The sequence below is a fragment of the Lipophrys pholis genome, assembly GCF_963383615.2.
Source record: "Lipophrys pholis genome assembly, chromosome: 6".
Classification (NCBI taxonomy): Eukaryota; Metazoa; Chordata; class Actinopteri; order Blenniiformes; family Blenniidae; genus Lipophrys; species Lipophrys pholis.
The window spans coordinates 31,912,458-31,930,139 of record NC_137629.1 but is presented as its reverse complement, the minus strand read 5'-3'; the positions used below and the strand labels follow the sequence as shown (position 1 = coordinate 31,930,139).

General features: G+C 42.0%; 1 protein-coding gene across 1 annotated transcript; it reads right to left on the bottom strand.

Annotated features, from left to right (window-relative positions):
- Positions 1–2,153: 2,153 nt before the first annotated feature.
- Positions 2,154–17,226, bottom strand: gpc2 (glypican 2). Its single transcript, XM_080466309.1, has 11 exons — positions 16,787–17,226; positions 14,515–14,673; positions 12,831–12,965; positions 10,979–11,154; positions 10,810–10,890; positions 9,942–10,107; positions 8,122–8,252; positions 6,759–6,905; positions 5,446–5,582; positions 4,349–4,521; positions 2,154–3,265 (listed from the first exon to the last, which is right to left on the bottom strand). The coding sequence occupies exons 1-11, from the start codon at positions 16,941–16,943 to the stop codon at positions 2,985–2,987; spliced, it is 1,743 nt and encodes a 580-aa protein (XP_080322435.1). The 5' UTR covers positions 16,944–17,226; the 3' UTR covers positions 2,154–2,984.
- Between the last annotated feature and the right edge of the window lie 456 nt (positions 17,227–17,682).

Sequence of the window (17,682 nt, the reverse complement as noted above, 5' to 3'; positions counted from 1 at the left end):
TTTTTCTTTTAATGAAGCAGAAAATACAACTTGTCTGATTCCCAGAAAGAAACCCACTCATTTTGTGTGTCTTTCCTGGTTTTTGTGTGTATTTGTGTGTATTTGCATGTGTCTGTCTGTCTATGTGTGTTTCTGTCTTTATGTATGTGTTGCTTTTTTTTTTTTTTTTAAATCTTGGAATTGTGTCACTCGTTTTCCTCGTCCAAACAAACCGATTTCTGTCTTCAGGAGAAATTGTGTCTCTGGACTCACCAAACACACGTCGACATGCTCCACCTCTCCTTTAACACCATTTTTTAAATAAGCAAAGAAACTTTAGTTTTCCACGTGTTGCTGTTCGTCACGCCGTTTCCAGCCAAGAAGGAAGAGTCATAGATTATCAGATTTAATCAGATTTATTCACCTCCAGATGAAGACGGCAGTCTTGTGCTTAAAAACCCAACCAACTGGTTTAATTAACTCTCAGTAGAAATTTGAATTAAAATTATTCCCTAATTGTCAAACTATGATTTCCACTTCAATTTGACCTTTCTACATGTTGACAGCTCCACTCTTCAATTTCACCATAGAAAATAAAAAAACACATTCAGAAAATGTAAATAGAAAATAAATTAACATCGTTTGTCTTTCTGTGTCCATCTGATTGAATTTCACGTCTCATTGTGCGCTCACTCACTGTCTTCATCTTCTTTTGTAGCTTTCAGAAGGAATAAAGAGACAAATACATCATTGAAAACGTCCCGACATCTTCTCAATAAATACAACATCGAGACTGTAACTACGTAGACAGAGGAGTTTAATAACTCCACACACACACACACACACACACACACACACACACACACACACACGCACACACACGCACACACACGCACACACACGCACACACCCCTAACGATCTCTGGTTAACGAGAAAAACAAGAAACAAGAAACCTCAATTAAAGGTGCAGTCTGCACAATATAGGTAATACCACTTTGGTGCATTAGGTGGCAGTGTTTCTGTCTGGAAAAACGTAACGGTAAAACTGTAGGACAGAGTAGATAATGCATTTACAAAACTAGATAAGTTTCAGTTTAAAAGGTTTAAAGAATTCACTCACTATATGAGAGTGACTGTGAGCCTGTTTAAATAACCATAAAAACATTAAAGAGAAATCCGATCATTGGAATAATAGAATCTGAAGCCTTTACAAGAACTTTGGAAAATGTGATAACTGGTTTTCATGCCTCAGTCTTATGGAATTTTTTGAAGGCGCACAAGTAGGTATGTATGTATGTATGTATGTGTGTATACAAATGTGAAAGAACAAAAACATTTATCAAATTAACATGTATACTCTGTAATTCACTGATAAACGTGTCTGATTGTGCCGTTTACGAGATCACTCCAATTGTTCATGATAACCCACATGATTGTAATCCATATTCTATTTATTAATTTTTTCATTAAGGGGACTGAAGATGGACCAGATCAGGGATGTCAAACTAATTTTACTTCAGAAGCCACATGCAGCCCAATTTCATCTTAAAAAAACAGTACCATGATGACCTTTAAACTTAAACTTTAACAGGTTTTCTATGTTGTGACGCAGAGTATTTGAGATGAAAATGTCTATATTTCCGGAAAAACACAAAACAATAACAATTGAAAATTAGTACAATCCCAACATGAAGCTAATTTTAACACTTTCTGGTGCCAAATACAGTGAAATGTTGATTTTAATTAATTTTTTTTAAATGCAACATCAAAAAAAAAAAACATTCTCTTGCAAAATATTATGAGAAATTAGACAAACAAGGGCCGCTTTTTTGCGTGATGTGGTACAGATTGTGTCACAGACATGCAGACAAAGCTCCGACTGTAGGGAATAACCCGATGTGCCGTTTACACAGACAACGATCGGCTCACCAACTGGACTGCACCAGCAAAACTGGTCTTGGGCCTAATGTTTGACACCCATGAACTAGATTGGACACGGGCCAGCTGGTGTGATTCGCCACCTGGTGGGTAAAACCTGCATTGCAAGAGTAAACAGGCACATGGCATAACTTGATGATTTTAGTTGGTATAGCAGCACAACGTCAGAAAATTGTCTTTGAAATGACACCAGTGCTGTCGTGCGAGGTTTCTTTTTTTTTTTTTTTTTTTTTTTATACATTAAAAAAAAATAATACATAATGCACCTTTCACAATTTCATAACGGGTATGTGTGGTCTGCAGGTAATACTCATACATTCAACTTGAGTTTCTTCGTTAAACCAGAGAAAGTTAGAGAGAGAAAAAAACACTAAAATTACAATGAGAATAAAACATGTTAGAAATAAATTAAAAAATGTATATTACATTACCATAAGAAAGCCAACTCAGTTTTGAGCTTTTACATTCAAAAGTGTTTCTTTTCACAAGTCGCACTTTTGCCTTTTTTGAACATCCAACAAAAATAAGAAAGTTTAAATAATGGAAGTGAATTAAATTGTTACCCACGTCCGGATCCAAACCAAAAGGTTTCAATTGATCAGTAAGATTTGAGATGAAAAGCAGCACATGCTCATTCAGACTCCAGTAAAGTTACTGGCAGCATTCATCTTATTCATCTTCCCTTCAGAAAACATCGAACCATCAGCTCCACCCCACAAATCTGAAGCTAACCCTGTCATTGTAGGAAAAAAAAAAAAAAAAGTGTTTGTTTATCCACTCATGAGTCTCAGCACAGCACATCAGACTCCAATAAGTCAAACGTCTCACAATTAGCACCCAAAAAAAAAAGTCAGTTTCATTGAGCTTTGGGAGTAGGAAAAATACTATAAACAGGTTCTTTATTATTGCTAAACTAGCCTGTTTTAGGTTGTTTTTTTGTTGTTGCTGGTGTTACCAAATGGAATGATTTTTCTTTTTTTTTTTTTTATTTAATTTCTTCATAATGTGCTTTAGAGTCCAGCATGAGAGGAAAAACTCCTCCTCACCTCCGGCCTGTAGTGAGCGGCTACCTCCACATGGGGGCAACAGTGAGCATGATGGGCAGAGACGACAAAGGATGCAGGGAACAGGAGGAGAGCAGGCTGGCTGCGGACTGGACTCGGCCGTGGCCGTTGTTTCTGCTCCACTTGGACCCGTTTCTGTCTTTGCCTCGGGGGGGCTTCGCCGGGTTGGAGGCGGGGTTCCGCGGCTGTTTGACGTAAGGTGGCATGTAAGGCCGATAGCCCGTCCAGTCGTCACTGTACCTCTCATCGGGGTCTCCGCCTCCGGAGCCACTGCCCTCCTCACCTGGAACAAAGAGGACGTGACAACAATTTATAGAAAATCACACAAAGGGATTTTACTAAACGGCTGTGGAGACTTTTAGGAGGAGTTTCTACACAAAAGTGTTAAGAAAATTAAAGCTGCCACTGATGTTTCTCATTTATATTCAAACATGGAAATACAATTTCTTTAAAGTCCAGTTAGTGTGTTTATCCCGTCATCAAAATTTTAACATTGCTGATTAAAAGAGTCAGATTTTTCCTACAATCCTCTGAGGGTGTGTTTATATTCAAGGTTTAAAAAAAGAAGAAGAAAAAAACAAGTATGAAATTTATCCTCTGTTGTAATATGGAGCGAGAGAGGGAGAGAGAGAGAGGGAGGGGGAGAGAGAGAGAGGGAGAGAGAGGGGGAGAGAGAGAGATGAAAGGGGAGAGAGGTGGAAGAGAGAGGGAGAGAGAGATGGAGAGGGAGAGAGGGGGGAAGAGAGGGAGAGAGAGATGGAGGAAAAGAGAGAAATGGAAGGGGAGAGAGCGGGAGACAGAGATGGAGGCGGGGAGAGAGAGAGCGAGACAGAAGGGGAGGAAGAGAAACAGACAGACTGGGAAAGATGGAGAGAAAGGGGGCGAGGCAGAGGGAGAAAGAAAGAGAGAGACAAACAGCGAGCAGGACTGTCAGATCGAGCTGTACGAGTGACAATAGAAAGAAACAGTGGAGTCAATGTGATAAAACCCCAGAAACAAATGATGAATTGCAGCAAAGAAAAAGAGAAATACAGTAAAAAGCTTCACTTTTGAATTGTGTGTGTGTGTGTGTGTGTGTGTGTGTGTGTGTGTGTGTGTGTGTGTGTGTGTGTGTGTGTGTGTGTGTGTGTGTGTGTGTGTGTGTGTGGTGGTGGTGGTGGTGGGTGGTGGGGGGGGGGGGGGGCATTCGGAGCTCCTATGCGTTAACTTTCAGAACTTGCTCTCCTGATCTAAAGAAAAACGTCCTCGTCACACCGAGCGGTGGCTCCAACCGTGACACCTCCCCTCCACCCACAACCAGCCTGAGCTCGGCTCCAGCCGCCATGCGACCCTACACTACATCCATTCGATGGACAGGAGCACTCACTGTCCATGAAGTCCATGTCCTGGCCGGTCTGAGCATGCCTCAGCTTGTTGGTGGCCACCCTCAGCTCCATGATCAGCTGCCTGGTCCTCACGTCGGGACGGGCGATATCCACCTCCACCTCGGGGTTGTTGATCTGGCTCACCAGCCCGTCGCCCGTCACGTCTGGGAGGTACCTGCGTGGAGACGCTCTCAGACATTATGCTCTTTGGCAGGTTCTTTCGTTTACTTAGATGTTTTCTTGTTGTGGCATTATTTGGACACTTGGTGGCAGTAGTTAGACACAGGTTGTACTAGTACCCGACAACGAGGAGGAAGATATAAACCTCACTCTATAGTAAAACCTCAAATATCCTCATCTTTTGTTTTCTTCAAATAAACCATCAGCTAAAGTGCAAATAGACGGACTGGAAGTTCTGTTCTTGGGTTTGTGTCGGATCACTGAATCAATTTAACTGAATTTGTAAATGGTCTCTCTGTGCTGAGTTTGCATGTTCTTACAGCGTGGGTTTTCCTCCCACAGTCCAAGAACATGCATGTGAAGTGACTCTAATCTACCTGCAGATAATCTGCCGACCAGTCCAGAGTTTAATCCTTCGACCTTCACTCAGCAGTGCTACTGGATCTGGATGGACGTTCCCCTCTTTTAATGCCTACATTTGGAAGCGATGGAGGGAAGACTTGAAAAAGCTCAGACTGAAAGAGGAAGTGATGCGACAAAGATCTCCCTGGTGAGTGGACTGGAATGAAACGGACGCATCTCATTCAAGCTGTTTAAAGAAACACGAATCAGTGACTCACTGACCCAGTTTCTTGTTGCATTACCTGATTTCTTTTTTTTATTATTTATTTTTGTACTTGTCTTCGCATGATCTTGTGTTGTTCCTGATTATAAAACTGAACCGAACAAAAATAAATCCCATTTGGCAGATTTCATTTTTCTAGACCGGCTCCGCTCCACAACGCTGGACTCTCCGTCCATAATAACCTGCAGACCCACACAGGGAGCGTGTGTGGGCGGCCGGTGATGGTAAAATTAAATAAACTCGGATCTGTTTGTCCGCCTTCCTCCCCCAGCCCTTCGCTGTGATCTGGCTCACCTCCCCCGGGTCTGCCCATTCCAGCATCGGTCCTCGTTCGTGACGTCGGCAGAAATCTTCTCGTCGTTGCAGATGGTGTGTGGGAGGGACACCCAGAAGCCCCTCATGGGCCGCAGTCTCTCCTTCAGCTCGGTAACCTGCGTGGAGGTGAACGCAAACCGCTCATGACTCAAACGTGGTTAGAAGTCTTGGTTGCAGGGCGGACGAGGAGCTGGCGCGACTCTGCCCCCGGGGTCACCACACATCTTTTATTTCTTCTGAATAGATTTAAAAAAACATCTTTCCTCACAAAATCACAATTTTTTCTCGATCACCTCGGTTGAATGATTACTGCCTGGGCTCTAACCGCTGCAGTCACCAAACGAGGACTTATTTGAGTTATTTTAGTCTTTTATATTGACTGATTTTTTTTCCCAGTCGAACTGCAAACAAGAGCTTTTTTCTGTTTCAGCCCGTCTGTTGTTGGATGAGCTACCAGACAATCTCCTTCACTTTTAAAACACATCTTAAGACACATTTTTATTTTCAAGCTACTCAGCTGCAGTTTTTGACCTCTCTGTTGTAAGTTTTTTATTCACCGTTTTGTGTACATTTTTCTACTTTTTTACATGTACATTATTATATGTTAGCGTGTGTAATTTTTATTCTATTTAAAATTGTCGCGTGAGAGGGAAAAGCTATTTCGGTTCTCTATGTGTGAAAATGTGTAGCTGAGCTGATAAATAAAGCAACTTTGACTTATTCCCTATTTCCTTATTGTTTGTTTTACTGTATTTTATTGTTTTTTTTTATTGTAATTATTACTCGTCTATTATGTGAGGCACTTTGGCTTCAGCGGTTTTAAAGTGATTTATGATTCATTGTGTGAAAATATGGACAAACCAAGACAGAGGTGGTTTTTGCTTTAGTAGTTTGCACTTTCCCGTCACTTCATCTGTTGGTCAAGCAGCCCGTTCAAGGAATTCCATGAACGAAACACTATGATAGTGCACGTGGAGACTTGCTGGTACGTGCACTAATAAAAGGATGGACGTGAGGAAGATTGTTCGCGAACAGAGAACAGGATGGACCCGGATGACCTGAGAGGTTGGAGTCATTTATAAAACGGTATAAGAACCGTTCAGAGTTTTGTAGTACTCGAGTAGCAGACCAGAGAGATGGCATCACATTGGTACTGACGTTAAATGCATGAATTAGTCACCTCTCAGGAGGTCAGGAACCTCACACGAGCTCTTAAAGCCTCACGTCCTGCCTGTCCAGCACTAAAAGTCATTGATCAGGTGAGTTTTTTGGTGCCTCTGTTCGTTGCTCACCAGTCGGTCCAGGTTGGTGCCTGCAGCTGTGGTGGGTTTCTCTTCGGGGGTGTAGGTGCGGAAAGGCCTCCTGCTGCCTCCCGACTCTTTCGGCGAGCGTTTGGCCCGTGCTGGAGTCGGCCGGGGATTTCCACAACCTTGGAACACCTGGGGGAAGACAGCGTTCACGTTTACATCTTATTTATGAGGATATTTCTCATTAGTCACGTCGTAGAACGCCTTGGGAAACGGCACCACGAGAGGAGAAAGTCCGCAGATGTTTAAAGAAAACTAAATGAGCATCAACTTGTGTCTTAACATTTAATGACATGTACCATATACTCCGACTTTCATTCATCCTGTGTAGTGTAATATAAGTGACATATACTATAGTACCAAAGAAAAGCATGAACTTTTCCTCGTCAAGCATGAAAAATGGTGACAACCGGTCTGAATCACGTTTGTTGTCTAAAATGTTTTTTGTTTTTTGTGACGATTGTTCAATGTTGATCACACAAGGAGGAGGCACGTTGCTTTCTTTCAACAGAACTTTATGTAACTATCAGAAATCGGCCAAAAAGACTTAGGAAACATTGGCATAGCAGATATCTGTTAGAAAAATGACATTTTTATGCATATTCATTGATATTTTTATGCATATTTTATAATTTTTCTGAAAAACTAGAACACACTCCAAGAACAGATGCAAATGTGTTTCAAATCTGAGAATCTTCTGCAATCTTCTTCTTAATTATTGCTCCACTGCATCATGAGAAAGACTGATGTGCTTTTTACACATCAGTGTTTCCCAACCTCTTCCACATCTCTCAGAATGTCTGCGGCCCAGCCCACTAGAACATTACAGCGAAGCCAACAAACAAGAGCAGGAGCCGCTGGGTCGTCTTCCGGGCCTGACTGGGAAAAGCTGAACTGCGAACCCGTCTTCAGCGGTCACAGTGGTTGGATGAGGTGCAGAAGACGGGGCAGGTCGGAAGGAGAGCTGCATGTTGCTCGCAGCGCTTCCATCACCAACCGTGAGACTCTCTGCTTCCGAGACTACGTGGGCGTCTCTCTGGTGGATTCACTCCCGGGATCTCTGCCATGTTTTAATCATCCTCTGAGCTTGTCATTCTCTTTGTGTTCAAGTCCTGTCATTTTTTTACTGCGTGCCGCCTCATTAAGAAGATTAGATTCAAGAAATCTAAATCATTACTTTGACTTATAAGTCAAAGAAACACATGATGGTGATTTATTTTTTATTTGCACCCTCAAAGACTTTAAGACTTAAAAAAAAAAAAACAGCTTGATGAATGCCAAAGCAACAAAACAGAACTAAGGATAGTCATTTACGTTTCTTTTTATGTCCGGATGCCCTCTTCCTTACCTTACTGGAGATGCTGACACTGTTTTCCTGCATGTGCATAATGGCCTCTGACACTTTCACAGAGATGGAGTCGGCTGCAAGCTCCATGTTGAACGGCCCCTCCAGCTTCTCTGAAACCTGGTACAAAGCATCTGATGGAGAGGGAGAGAGAGAGAGAGAGAGAGAGAGAGAGAGAGAGAGAGAGAGAGAGAGAGAGAGAGAGAGAGAGAAAGAGCTGGGTGATGAGGTTTCCTACTAATCGATCCACAGAATGTCTTAGAGCAGCACGGAGGTGTGTGGTTACTACCAACTTTGCAGTTAAGGTTAATATGGTGACTCCAAAAAGTGTGTGTGCGTGTGTGTGTGTGTGTGTGTGTGTGTGTGTGTGTGTGTGTGTGTGTGTGTGTGTGTGATGCACAGAATACGGTGTCATACAAAGTCTTATTGACTGAACCGGACACGAAGCACTCATGCACTGCACGTCAACATATTAGGCACATTTCCTTATATATATATATTTAATATAGAAGTAAATGCAGTTTAATAATTTTATATCAAATTATAGGAGAAATTGATGTTGCATGTGTGCATGAGGAAGAGTTATTATGTTTTCTGTTCTTTATTAGTATGACATCAGTCTGAGGTAAATAAGTTTTCCGCTCATGCAAATGTAGATCAAGTGGATTGTGTCATTTCTTTGTTTTTGCTTTATTCATTTAAACAATTCTCTTTTTCTCTTTGTATGTTCGAAATAAAGATTCATTCATTCGCATTAGAAATTAATGGGCTGCAAATTGTAAACTTATCATCATTACAGTGTCACAATAGTTTCAATTTAAAGGTTTTAACGGCACCATTTTACCAGTCCAGTCCAGATGAAATTCAACTGTATGTGGTCCCTGAACTAAAATGGGTTTGACATCCCTGCATTAGGTGTGTTAACGTTGTCTCTTTATTATGTTCACTTTAAATAATACATGGTGGCATCAGAACAGGCCATCAGAAGCACGAAAATCTAAAATCAACAGAGTCAACAAACGGATGCACCTCTGGTGGAAACTGCACACGAAAATAAAACATGTAAAATAGTCTCAGTGGAGCAGTGGTTTGTACTATTTCATCACGGCAGGAATATCCCTAGTTTATGTGCTAGAAATCTAAAATACATGAAAGTTTGAGTTGATTGACCCAAGATTTTATTTTTTATTTCTTTTACAATACCTAGTTTTTTCAAGATGCATATGCAACAAAAAGCCAAGACGATGGATCCTCTTGGAAAATCCCAACGCCTACCCAGCTGAAAGGGTTTGATTTGCATGTCTTTAGGTGTTCGGCACGATCAGGAAGCCGTCACCAGATAAAGACGAGCGTGGAGAAGCGAGGGGGGAAAAAAGGGTGTACAACAAAAGTAGGAAGGGAGTTTGAGTTCGATAGACACGGATGGAGTGATGAAAGGGGAGGCACTGCACATGAAAAGAAGAAAATAATGGCGAGAAGGTGAAGGTCTGATGAAAGGGGAAGCAAACACAGGAAGACAGATCAGTTGTGGGGGAGCGGAGAGGCATGCATGATTAATGGAGCAGTAATCCATTAGGGTTAAAAAAAGAAAGTGCAAGTAAATGAGTGACAAGGAGGCAATGAAATCGTGCCACTTTCAGGTAAGTTTAACGATGGTAATATTTTAAAGAGGAATAAAGACTCATTTGCCATATTTTGTGTTTCATGATCCAGAAATCTCTTGAAGTGAGAGAAATTGTGGGTTTACACCGACAAACAGGAACCACCTCAAAACATGAAAAATGCATGGCGCGTCTGACCCGGCCGTCTGTCCTCTCACCCACCAATGAAGTTGTTCCACTCCGTGTCCAGGTCGGCCTGATTGGCTAAGCAGCCCTTCATGACGTTGAGGCACAGGGAGTGGCAGGGCCGCACGGAGGGCATCCCTCGACACAGGGGGCAATACCACTGACGCATGAGGCCACGCACACACTCCGAGTCTGCAGTCAGCTGCAAAACATGGCGGGAGGGACGGGTCAGAGAGCTTCAACCGTGTGTGTGTGTGTGTGTGTGTGTGTGTGTGTGTGTGTGTGTGTGTGAGAGTGAGTCTGTTTATTTTAGTGTGTCTGCGTTCGTGTCAGTGAGTGCCCATTTACTTGAGTGTGTGTGCGTGCGTTTATTTGACTGTGTCTGCATGCATGCGTGTGTGTGCCTGTATATTTGAGTGTGTGTGTGTGCGAATGTGTGTGTGTGCGAATGTGTGTAACTTACTGTTTGAGTGTGTGTTTCTGTTTACTTCAGTGTGTTTGTGTGTGTGTTTGTATATTTTAGTGTGTTTTTGTGCGTCTGTGTGTGACTGTTTGAGTGAGTGGGTTTATTTTAGTGTGTCTGTGAGTGCCCTTTTACTTGAGTGTGTGTGTGTGCACGCATGCGTGTGTGCCTCTATATACGAGTGTGAGTGCGTCTGTGTGTAACTGTGTATTTGAGTGTGTGTGTGAGCAAGTGTGCGTGTTAATAGTATTAATTCTCTGTATTGACACTCCCTTACTGCCGATAATAACTTCATGACAAACAAATGGCAAACAAATAAACTGTTAATAGATATTTTCAGATTAAAACTGATCGAAAGTCTCTTTGTCACAACAAGTGTGAACATCCATCCTCTTAAATTCTAAAAACCCTCATGAGGAGTGTGAAAAAAAATTCTCACACCTTTGTCACTTTGTTCACGATGTCCCGTCCAGTAGCTAAAGCTTGAGACAGCGCTCTGGCTGCGATGAAAGCCCTCGACACCTGAGATCAAAGAAACATTAAAAAATAACATCAGTCGCACAGTAAAACCTTCTTTCACGTGCCGTGCGTTGGTCTCATGTGCACACACCTGGACGCGGAGTTTGCGGGGAACGTCGCCAAACGGCTGCAGCTGCTCGGCGTGCTTGCTGACACACTCCAGGTAGTCGTCACTGAAGTGATACTGAGGGTTCACCAGGGAGAAGACCCGCTCCACCAGCCTGGACCAGAAGTCTGACAGGACCTCCGTCAGACTGACACTGCCCCCTGTGGACAGAAGGAGAGACGTCACAGTTTTTCCTTCCTCGGCGGGTTTGGAGACGCAAACTCATTCCAATCGTGATTATGGTGATGTGATAAAAGGATAAAAGGCACTCAGTGTTATTCACTCATATACTGTTTTTTAAATTGTTTTACAAACATGAGGCAAAACTGACCATCTGATGTAGATACAGTGAAGTAAATAAATAAATAAATAATAACATGTAGGGAGCACATTTTTCCAATAATGTTCAAATATCTAATGTGTTTGTATTCAATATTTCCTTAAGCTTATTGTAGGAAATTCATCAAAATGAGTGGAAATAGAAGATTTAAAATTTGTTATACTAGAAATCTAAACACTTTTTTTTTTTTACTTAAAGTTTTTTTATTTAATATTGTGTACCACTAGTCTTAACAACACATTTCTTCACACATACTTTATGTCTGATATTTCCTAAAGATCTGTAAGAGGTTCCATTGATACAACATTGAGTACTGTTATCCAACAATATAATGTGTTATTTGCAAAAATAGAACCTGAATATAAGTGTGTGTGTGTCACATTATGTTGTCTGGCCCGTGGTATTATTAACGAATCTCTTCCTCTAAATAAGCTTGTTGACGTTGAGTGAAACTCTCCAGTCTGCATTCTACTATCCAGCCTCACATGATCCATATGCATGCTGCTTGGCAGGCTGAGCAGCAGCAGGCTGCAGATTGGATTCACCAAAACAGAGTGATCTGGAGCATAAATAGAAACGGTCTGGCATCCGTGGGAAACCAATTCTCTCCGTTGCGTTGCAGTGAATTGCTGATCAAAAGAAAAAAAAAGCTCCATATCCTCTGATGTCCAGCGCTGCTGTGAATTCATCCCAGCAGCTTTGCGTCGCTCTTTATGGAGACTGTTTACTCGGCAGTTAGTCTTTCTTTATGATGACGCCGACTCGAGCCTCGTCATTCCTGCGTTAGTGTATCCCGGATTTTCCAATCCATTTCTGAACATTTACAGGGATGAAATTAGAAATATATAAACTAACATTGCTGCAATTAGGTGATGTTTAGGGGTACTTTTTGGAGTATTTGTTGAACTAAATCATTTTACATCGCGTCATCCATTCTGCTACTTTATTATAAGTCCTTAATTCTTCAGAAAAAATAAAATAAAATTGAATTGAATAGCTTTATTAATCGAAGAGGGAAATTCTTTAAACAGCTATACATTAAATTCCATTGGCTAATTCTTATTTGCGCTATAGTTTCTCAGAAATATGCTTTCAACATGTATATTCACTCCAGGTCAATTAAATTAAATGTGAATGTGGTTAAATGGTAACTAATACCTTGAGTATTTTTAATAAAAGTCCAACTTTACTTTTACTTGTAACTGACAGTGATTGAACCCATGTGACAGTAGTTGTGAAGAAATGTGTTTTTACACATTTGAAAACACAAATTATTTACTTGTAAGTTAGCACATTATAAGTGAACAGGGGTTGTTTAAATAAACAAACTACTACTACTACTACTACTCCCGCAAGCTGACATTTTATTTCTTAACGTTCTTATCCATCAAGATAATGGATGGTGGGACCGTCGCCTCACAAAAAGTGTAATGATCAAGAAAGTTCCCACCCTGACGACACTATGTGTGAAATGTAGAAAGAAGACATTGAACCAACCAGAATAATATCTGCGAAACTCCACAAACAGCTCCTGGAAGACGTGTGCATTCTGGGTGAAGAGCTGGCCGTAGGTTTTGGTGAACATCTGGTTCATGGACTTCTCTGAAATGTCTATTAGCTCCCGGAAAAACTCTGCAGAGAGAGAAGAGAGTTAGACATTAAAATGAGTCGATCACCCGCCTTCTTTTCCTTTTTTAAACCTTTTTTTTTTTTTTTTTTGTGTCAGGTTTCCCCCTTCCAGTTTAACAGCTCAGAATTATGCTTCTATCAGATCCTTCACAGTGGTAACCGAGTGTAACGACACGTACGCCACAGAAAATCCATCTTGAAGACTCATACACAGTCTCCCACTCCTCAAGCGTCCTTCAGTGAGTCACCGCAGACATTATATAAATGTAAGAGGACGGCGGAAAAAAGGTGATAGTCATCCAACGCAGGTAGGAGGAAGTGTAAATTCTTCTCTGGGCTGTGGAGGCTGTGTAAGCCTGCAAAAATGCAAATGATTTGAACGATCCGAGTTCCCAGACGCTTTAAGGAGCAATCACTGCTCTCTCCACCGCGGGAAACAAAAGGCATGGGTCTTGAGTCACGGTCCCTTATTAGCTGCTGCACGGTGCGATGTGGATTTAATATCAAGTTCAATATTAAAATGTGATTTATTCCCCACTGAATTCAAAGTGACAAGCAGGAGGACATAGTTGAATATCCAGTACTAACATTGTCATCCCGGACATCATGAACGTTCGCCGCCGGTGCCTTCAGTAGAAGATAAATGAGTCTGACCGTGAAACAAGACAAACAACTTTTATGTGCCACCATGACAGTGGCCGTCTACGACTTCCTCTCCTACGACGCAAGACGACTCATTTTAGGAGACGAGAGATCGCCGCAATTACTACTGGAGCTTGAATGCCCCAAAAAAAAAAGTCAGGATTTCAGGGCTTTTGCTGTTTCTAGTGTGACTTATTCATCCATTGTGTTAGAAAGTACATTTAGTTAAAGAGTTGAGTTTGTGGCAGGAAGGCCATTACAAGGAAGTGTAGGAATATAGAAATAAACCAACGGTGGATTGACATCATTAAGGATTTTTTTTTAAGATGGATCGAATTACATTTGCCATAAGACTGCAACAAAATGTGTGTTAATGTGTAAAGGCGACGGCTCTTTTTTCAGGTTTTGCCAGATTTACTTCATATTTAAAGTTTTTTTTTTATATCACAAAGAAGCACCCATGTTTCCCTTTTTTCTAGGGAGTGTAGTTATTTAGTTATGAATGGATGTCACAGGTAAAATGTTATGTTGAGAATTACAGTATGTAAACCATTGAAAATACCATTAAAAAAAGAAGTTGAGTTTGTTAAGAGGTTAAAGGAAAGATTTATTGAGAAGAATTATACCATTGTCTGGTTTACATTCCTAAAAGTGTCACGTCCCTGCGACCTTAAGGGTGAAAGAGTTCATCAATATTTATTTTTCAAAGAAACAGGTCAAACGTCCAGGATTTAACAGGATAAAGTAGAGTGAACTCTTCTGAACACAAAGCACTAAGGCGAGATAGAGAGCATTTCCACTATTTTTTAAGTGAGCAGTGAGTGAGAAGCTTTTTTTTTTTTTTTTCCTGCCTTTGCATCTAAATAAATACTCCACATTACTTCCCATTTAAAAGGACGGTGTCTCTTACCGTCAAACCTGCGGTGTCTCTGCGTGAAGGTGGTCAACAGGAACTGGCTGTTGTCTTCGATGGCTTTGAGGAAATCCCTCTCGCTCTGCAGCGCCAGCGTCTCCTCCATCTGACTGGAGCAGCAGGTGTAGTCCTGAGGACAGAGCCGCAGGTGCTCCCCTACGGCCATGCACAACCCGGACACACGGGAAAAGAAGGTTTAGCGCTGTCTGCAGATGTTTTGGGATGTCGATGTGGAGAAACGAGTGGAGAAAATACCCTGGGGGGAACTTATAGCTGCACAGCGTGATAATAAGGTTAAACTAGAACCTACTTGCCTCACCTGTGAAACAAACTTCCTGCTGTTAGACACTTTTTTTTTTAAATCAGGCCTTAAAACCCTATCATTTCCTCAGGCTTTCCAATTTATAGATTCTACTTATTTTATCATTGCATTTCACTTTATTTTTCTTTTTACGCCTTTTCTTAGTCGCCTTGTTTTAATGTGCCCCCTTTATTCCCTTGTAAAGAGTTGAGAATCGCCTTGGGTGCTTTATAATTACATTTGCCTCGCCTTTGAGTAGACCACACCTCTAACTCGGGGTCATTGCCCCTTACATGGCCTGGAGATCTCCAGGGCTACGCCGTCTGGAGCAATACGCTCCTAACAAGGCTCACAGTCCGGGTCTTCGCTGCGGAACTGCCTGCCTGCCTTTACACAAACCAAAACCTCCTGAGGCTAATCGAGCTCCCTTGGCAGAAACAATCTCAAAGACCACCCTATATAATGTGAGTGATGTCAGTACATCTAGTCAAGGTAAATAGAAATGTCTTGCGAACTACATTGTTCCACACACTGCAAAGGGAAATCTTATCAAAGACAAAAAGCCTGATTAAAATAAAAAATTGTAATTTACCCACATGAATAATTCAACTTTAATCTGTCTGTTTTTGTCAGCTCAGGTTGGGGTCTTTGATATGTCTGAGGTAATGATGTATGCAAACGACAGGCATAAGGGTGGTGGGGGGGGGGGGGGGGGGGGGGGGGGTCATCGAGCACAAAATGTGGAAGACGACTGGATTCTTTGTTTCTGTAGTATTACACTCTAACACGAACATCGGGCCTGTTAGTACAGACCAAAGTCTCATTTCCAACTCCACCCTGGCTGATGCTCCTATCTGCCTCTTTTGTTCTCTCCGTCCCACTATTACTCCTCTCTCATCCCTCTATTTCCATTTCTAAACTGCCACCCTTCATCCTTCACTCTCCCGGCCATCTGCTCCCCACTGGCCCACGGGACGGTGAGCCAAGACTCAGGCAGTGATGATGGCCCACTGAACACACACACACACACACACACACACACACACACACACACACACACACACACACACACACACACACACACACAATGAGTTGTGTTTCACACACTGAGCTCGGTTGCCATGAAATCAATTCCCTGCAAACTTACATTTTTTCTTTTTTTACCCACAATTACTTTTAACAGGAGCTTCATGTTTTGTCTTTCAGAAGCAAACAAGGAATAATCTCTCACCAATCCACCTGCAAAGCTAAAACCCTCAAGACGTGTGGGCAACATCTGAAAATAAACAATTGCTCCTGCTTGGCCATAACAAACATTTAAACCATTTAACCTTTGAAATCTGCCCCCTTCCCTTCCCCCCTCTACCCATCACTTCAAATCATCCAAAATCCCAAGTGTTTGTAATCTACAGGAAGTGTTTTTCTTCTGGAGATTAGATTATCAGCAGTGCACACAGCCTTTGGGTATATGCAGGGGCTTCACAGTGGGCCAGTAGGCAAAGACTAATTAGGGGCGAGGTTCTTTGTTGCACCGGTGTTGGCAATTTACTCATCCCCTTAATCATCCCATTTAAACCGCACCAGAGGGAGGAGGAGGCGGGTGTAATTTGTTTTAAACCACACCGTGTTTCTCCAGAAGAAACTCACCATGATGATCCCCACACTCTTTCTCTGAGGCGTTTTAGTGAGTTGGGAAACCTTCTTGTACTACTTCCCTATGCAGTGATTTTTTTTTTTTGTTATGGATGTCTGTAGTTTAAGCAGGACATTTCTTGGCGTAGTAATAGTCCCTATAGTGATTTATGGTGCGTAAATTAATGCGCTTAATGTTGTTTTAATCCCAGTTGGGATTAAATGGAGCGCAATGACGCGTTTAATATCACAGAAACGCACCATATTTTAAATATAATAACTGTACATGAGTGTTTCAGTTTAAACTGCTCCTCCCTGGAGGAGGCACAGTCTTACCGGAGATTTGAGTGAGCGGAGTGGTGCCCGTGCTGTAGCCCATCTCCGCGTACACCTGCCGGGTGTCCGAGCAGCTCCGCCCCGCAGCGGCCACCGGGCTGCGGGTCCCGGACAGGGCAGCCACCGTGCCCAGCAGCACCAGCAACCGGCTCTCCATCCTCACCCCCCCAAAAAAAATTTAAAAACTAAACAGTGGCTGCAGCTGCTTGAGGATTATTAAATAAATAAATAAATGAAGGAAGGAGTGGTGGCCGGACAGCAGACAAAAGTAAACGGGTAGGAAGGTCCCGAATCCTCAGACGTTCAAAACAGCCATACTTTCTCTTTAAGAAATGCAAAAATTAAAAAAAAAAATTGATCCAGGGTGAGGTTTCACGTCACGCGTATGTTTCCATCGGTTGTGTCCTGCTTTCAGCTGATGTTAGAAATGAAAGGAGCGTGAGGGAGGCGCTCCAGCCTCAATCAACCTGCGTCAAGTTAGAGTAAAGAGCGACAGTCAGACCGGAAGAGGGAGCGATTTCAAAACACAAGCACAGACAGGAGGACACTGCAGAGCTTCAACAACAAACACAATGACACCTCTATTAAAGATCACCAGCTTGTGGTTGCGTGTTAAAAGTTCTCATAATCCACAACCTGAATATATAACGAAGCAAGTTCACTGTTATATCCACATCCGAAAGCATGCTTCCCTTGCACAATTGAATTGTTTCGCATAGAACAGAAAATACCAGTATTAAAACACGTGACTGAAAACAATGTATGAACTGATTTATAAGAGAGTTCCCAATTCTTCATCATGGGATGTCTGAAAGAACTCAATCAGCAAATCTGATTTATATAACAACATGGACAAGGGATAGAGGCGGGAGCCACTGCAGCTCAATAACAATGCA

Excerpts from the sequence above, each read along its gene's own strand:
- gpc2 (XM_080466309.1), bottom strand. The coding sequence starts at position 16,943 with ATGGAGAGCCGGTTGCTGGTGCTGCTGGGCACGGTGGCTGCCCTGTCC. Across the intron at positions 10,891-10,978 it reads CCCGCAAACTCCGCGTCCAG|GTGTCGAGGGCTTTCATCGC; the intron begins GTGTGTGCACAT and ends CTTTGATCTCAG. Across the intron at positions 3,266-4,348 it reads GGACATGGACTTCATGGACA|GTGAGGAGGGCAGTGGCTCC; the intron begins GTGAGTGCTCCT and ends TCTTTGTTCCAG.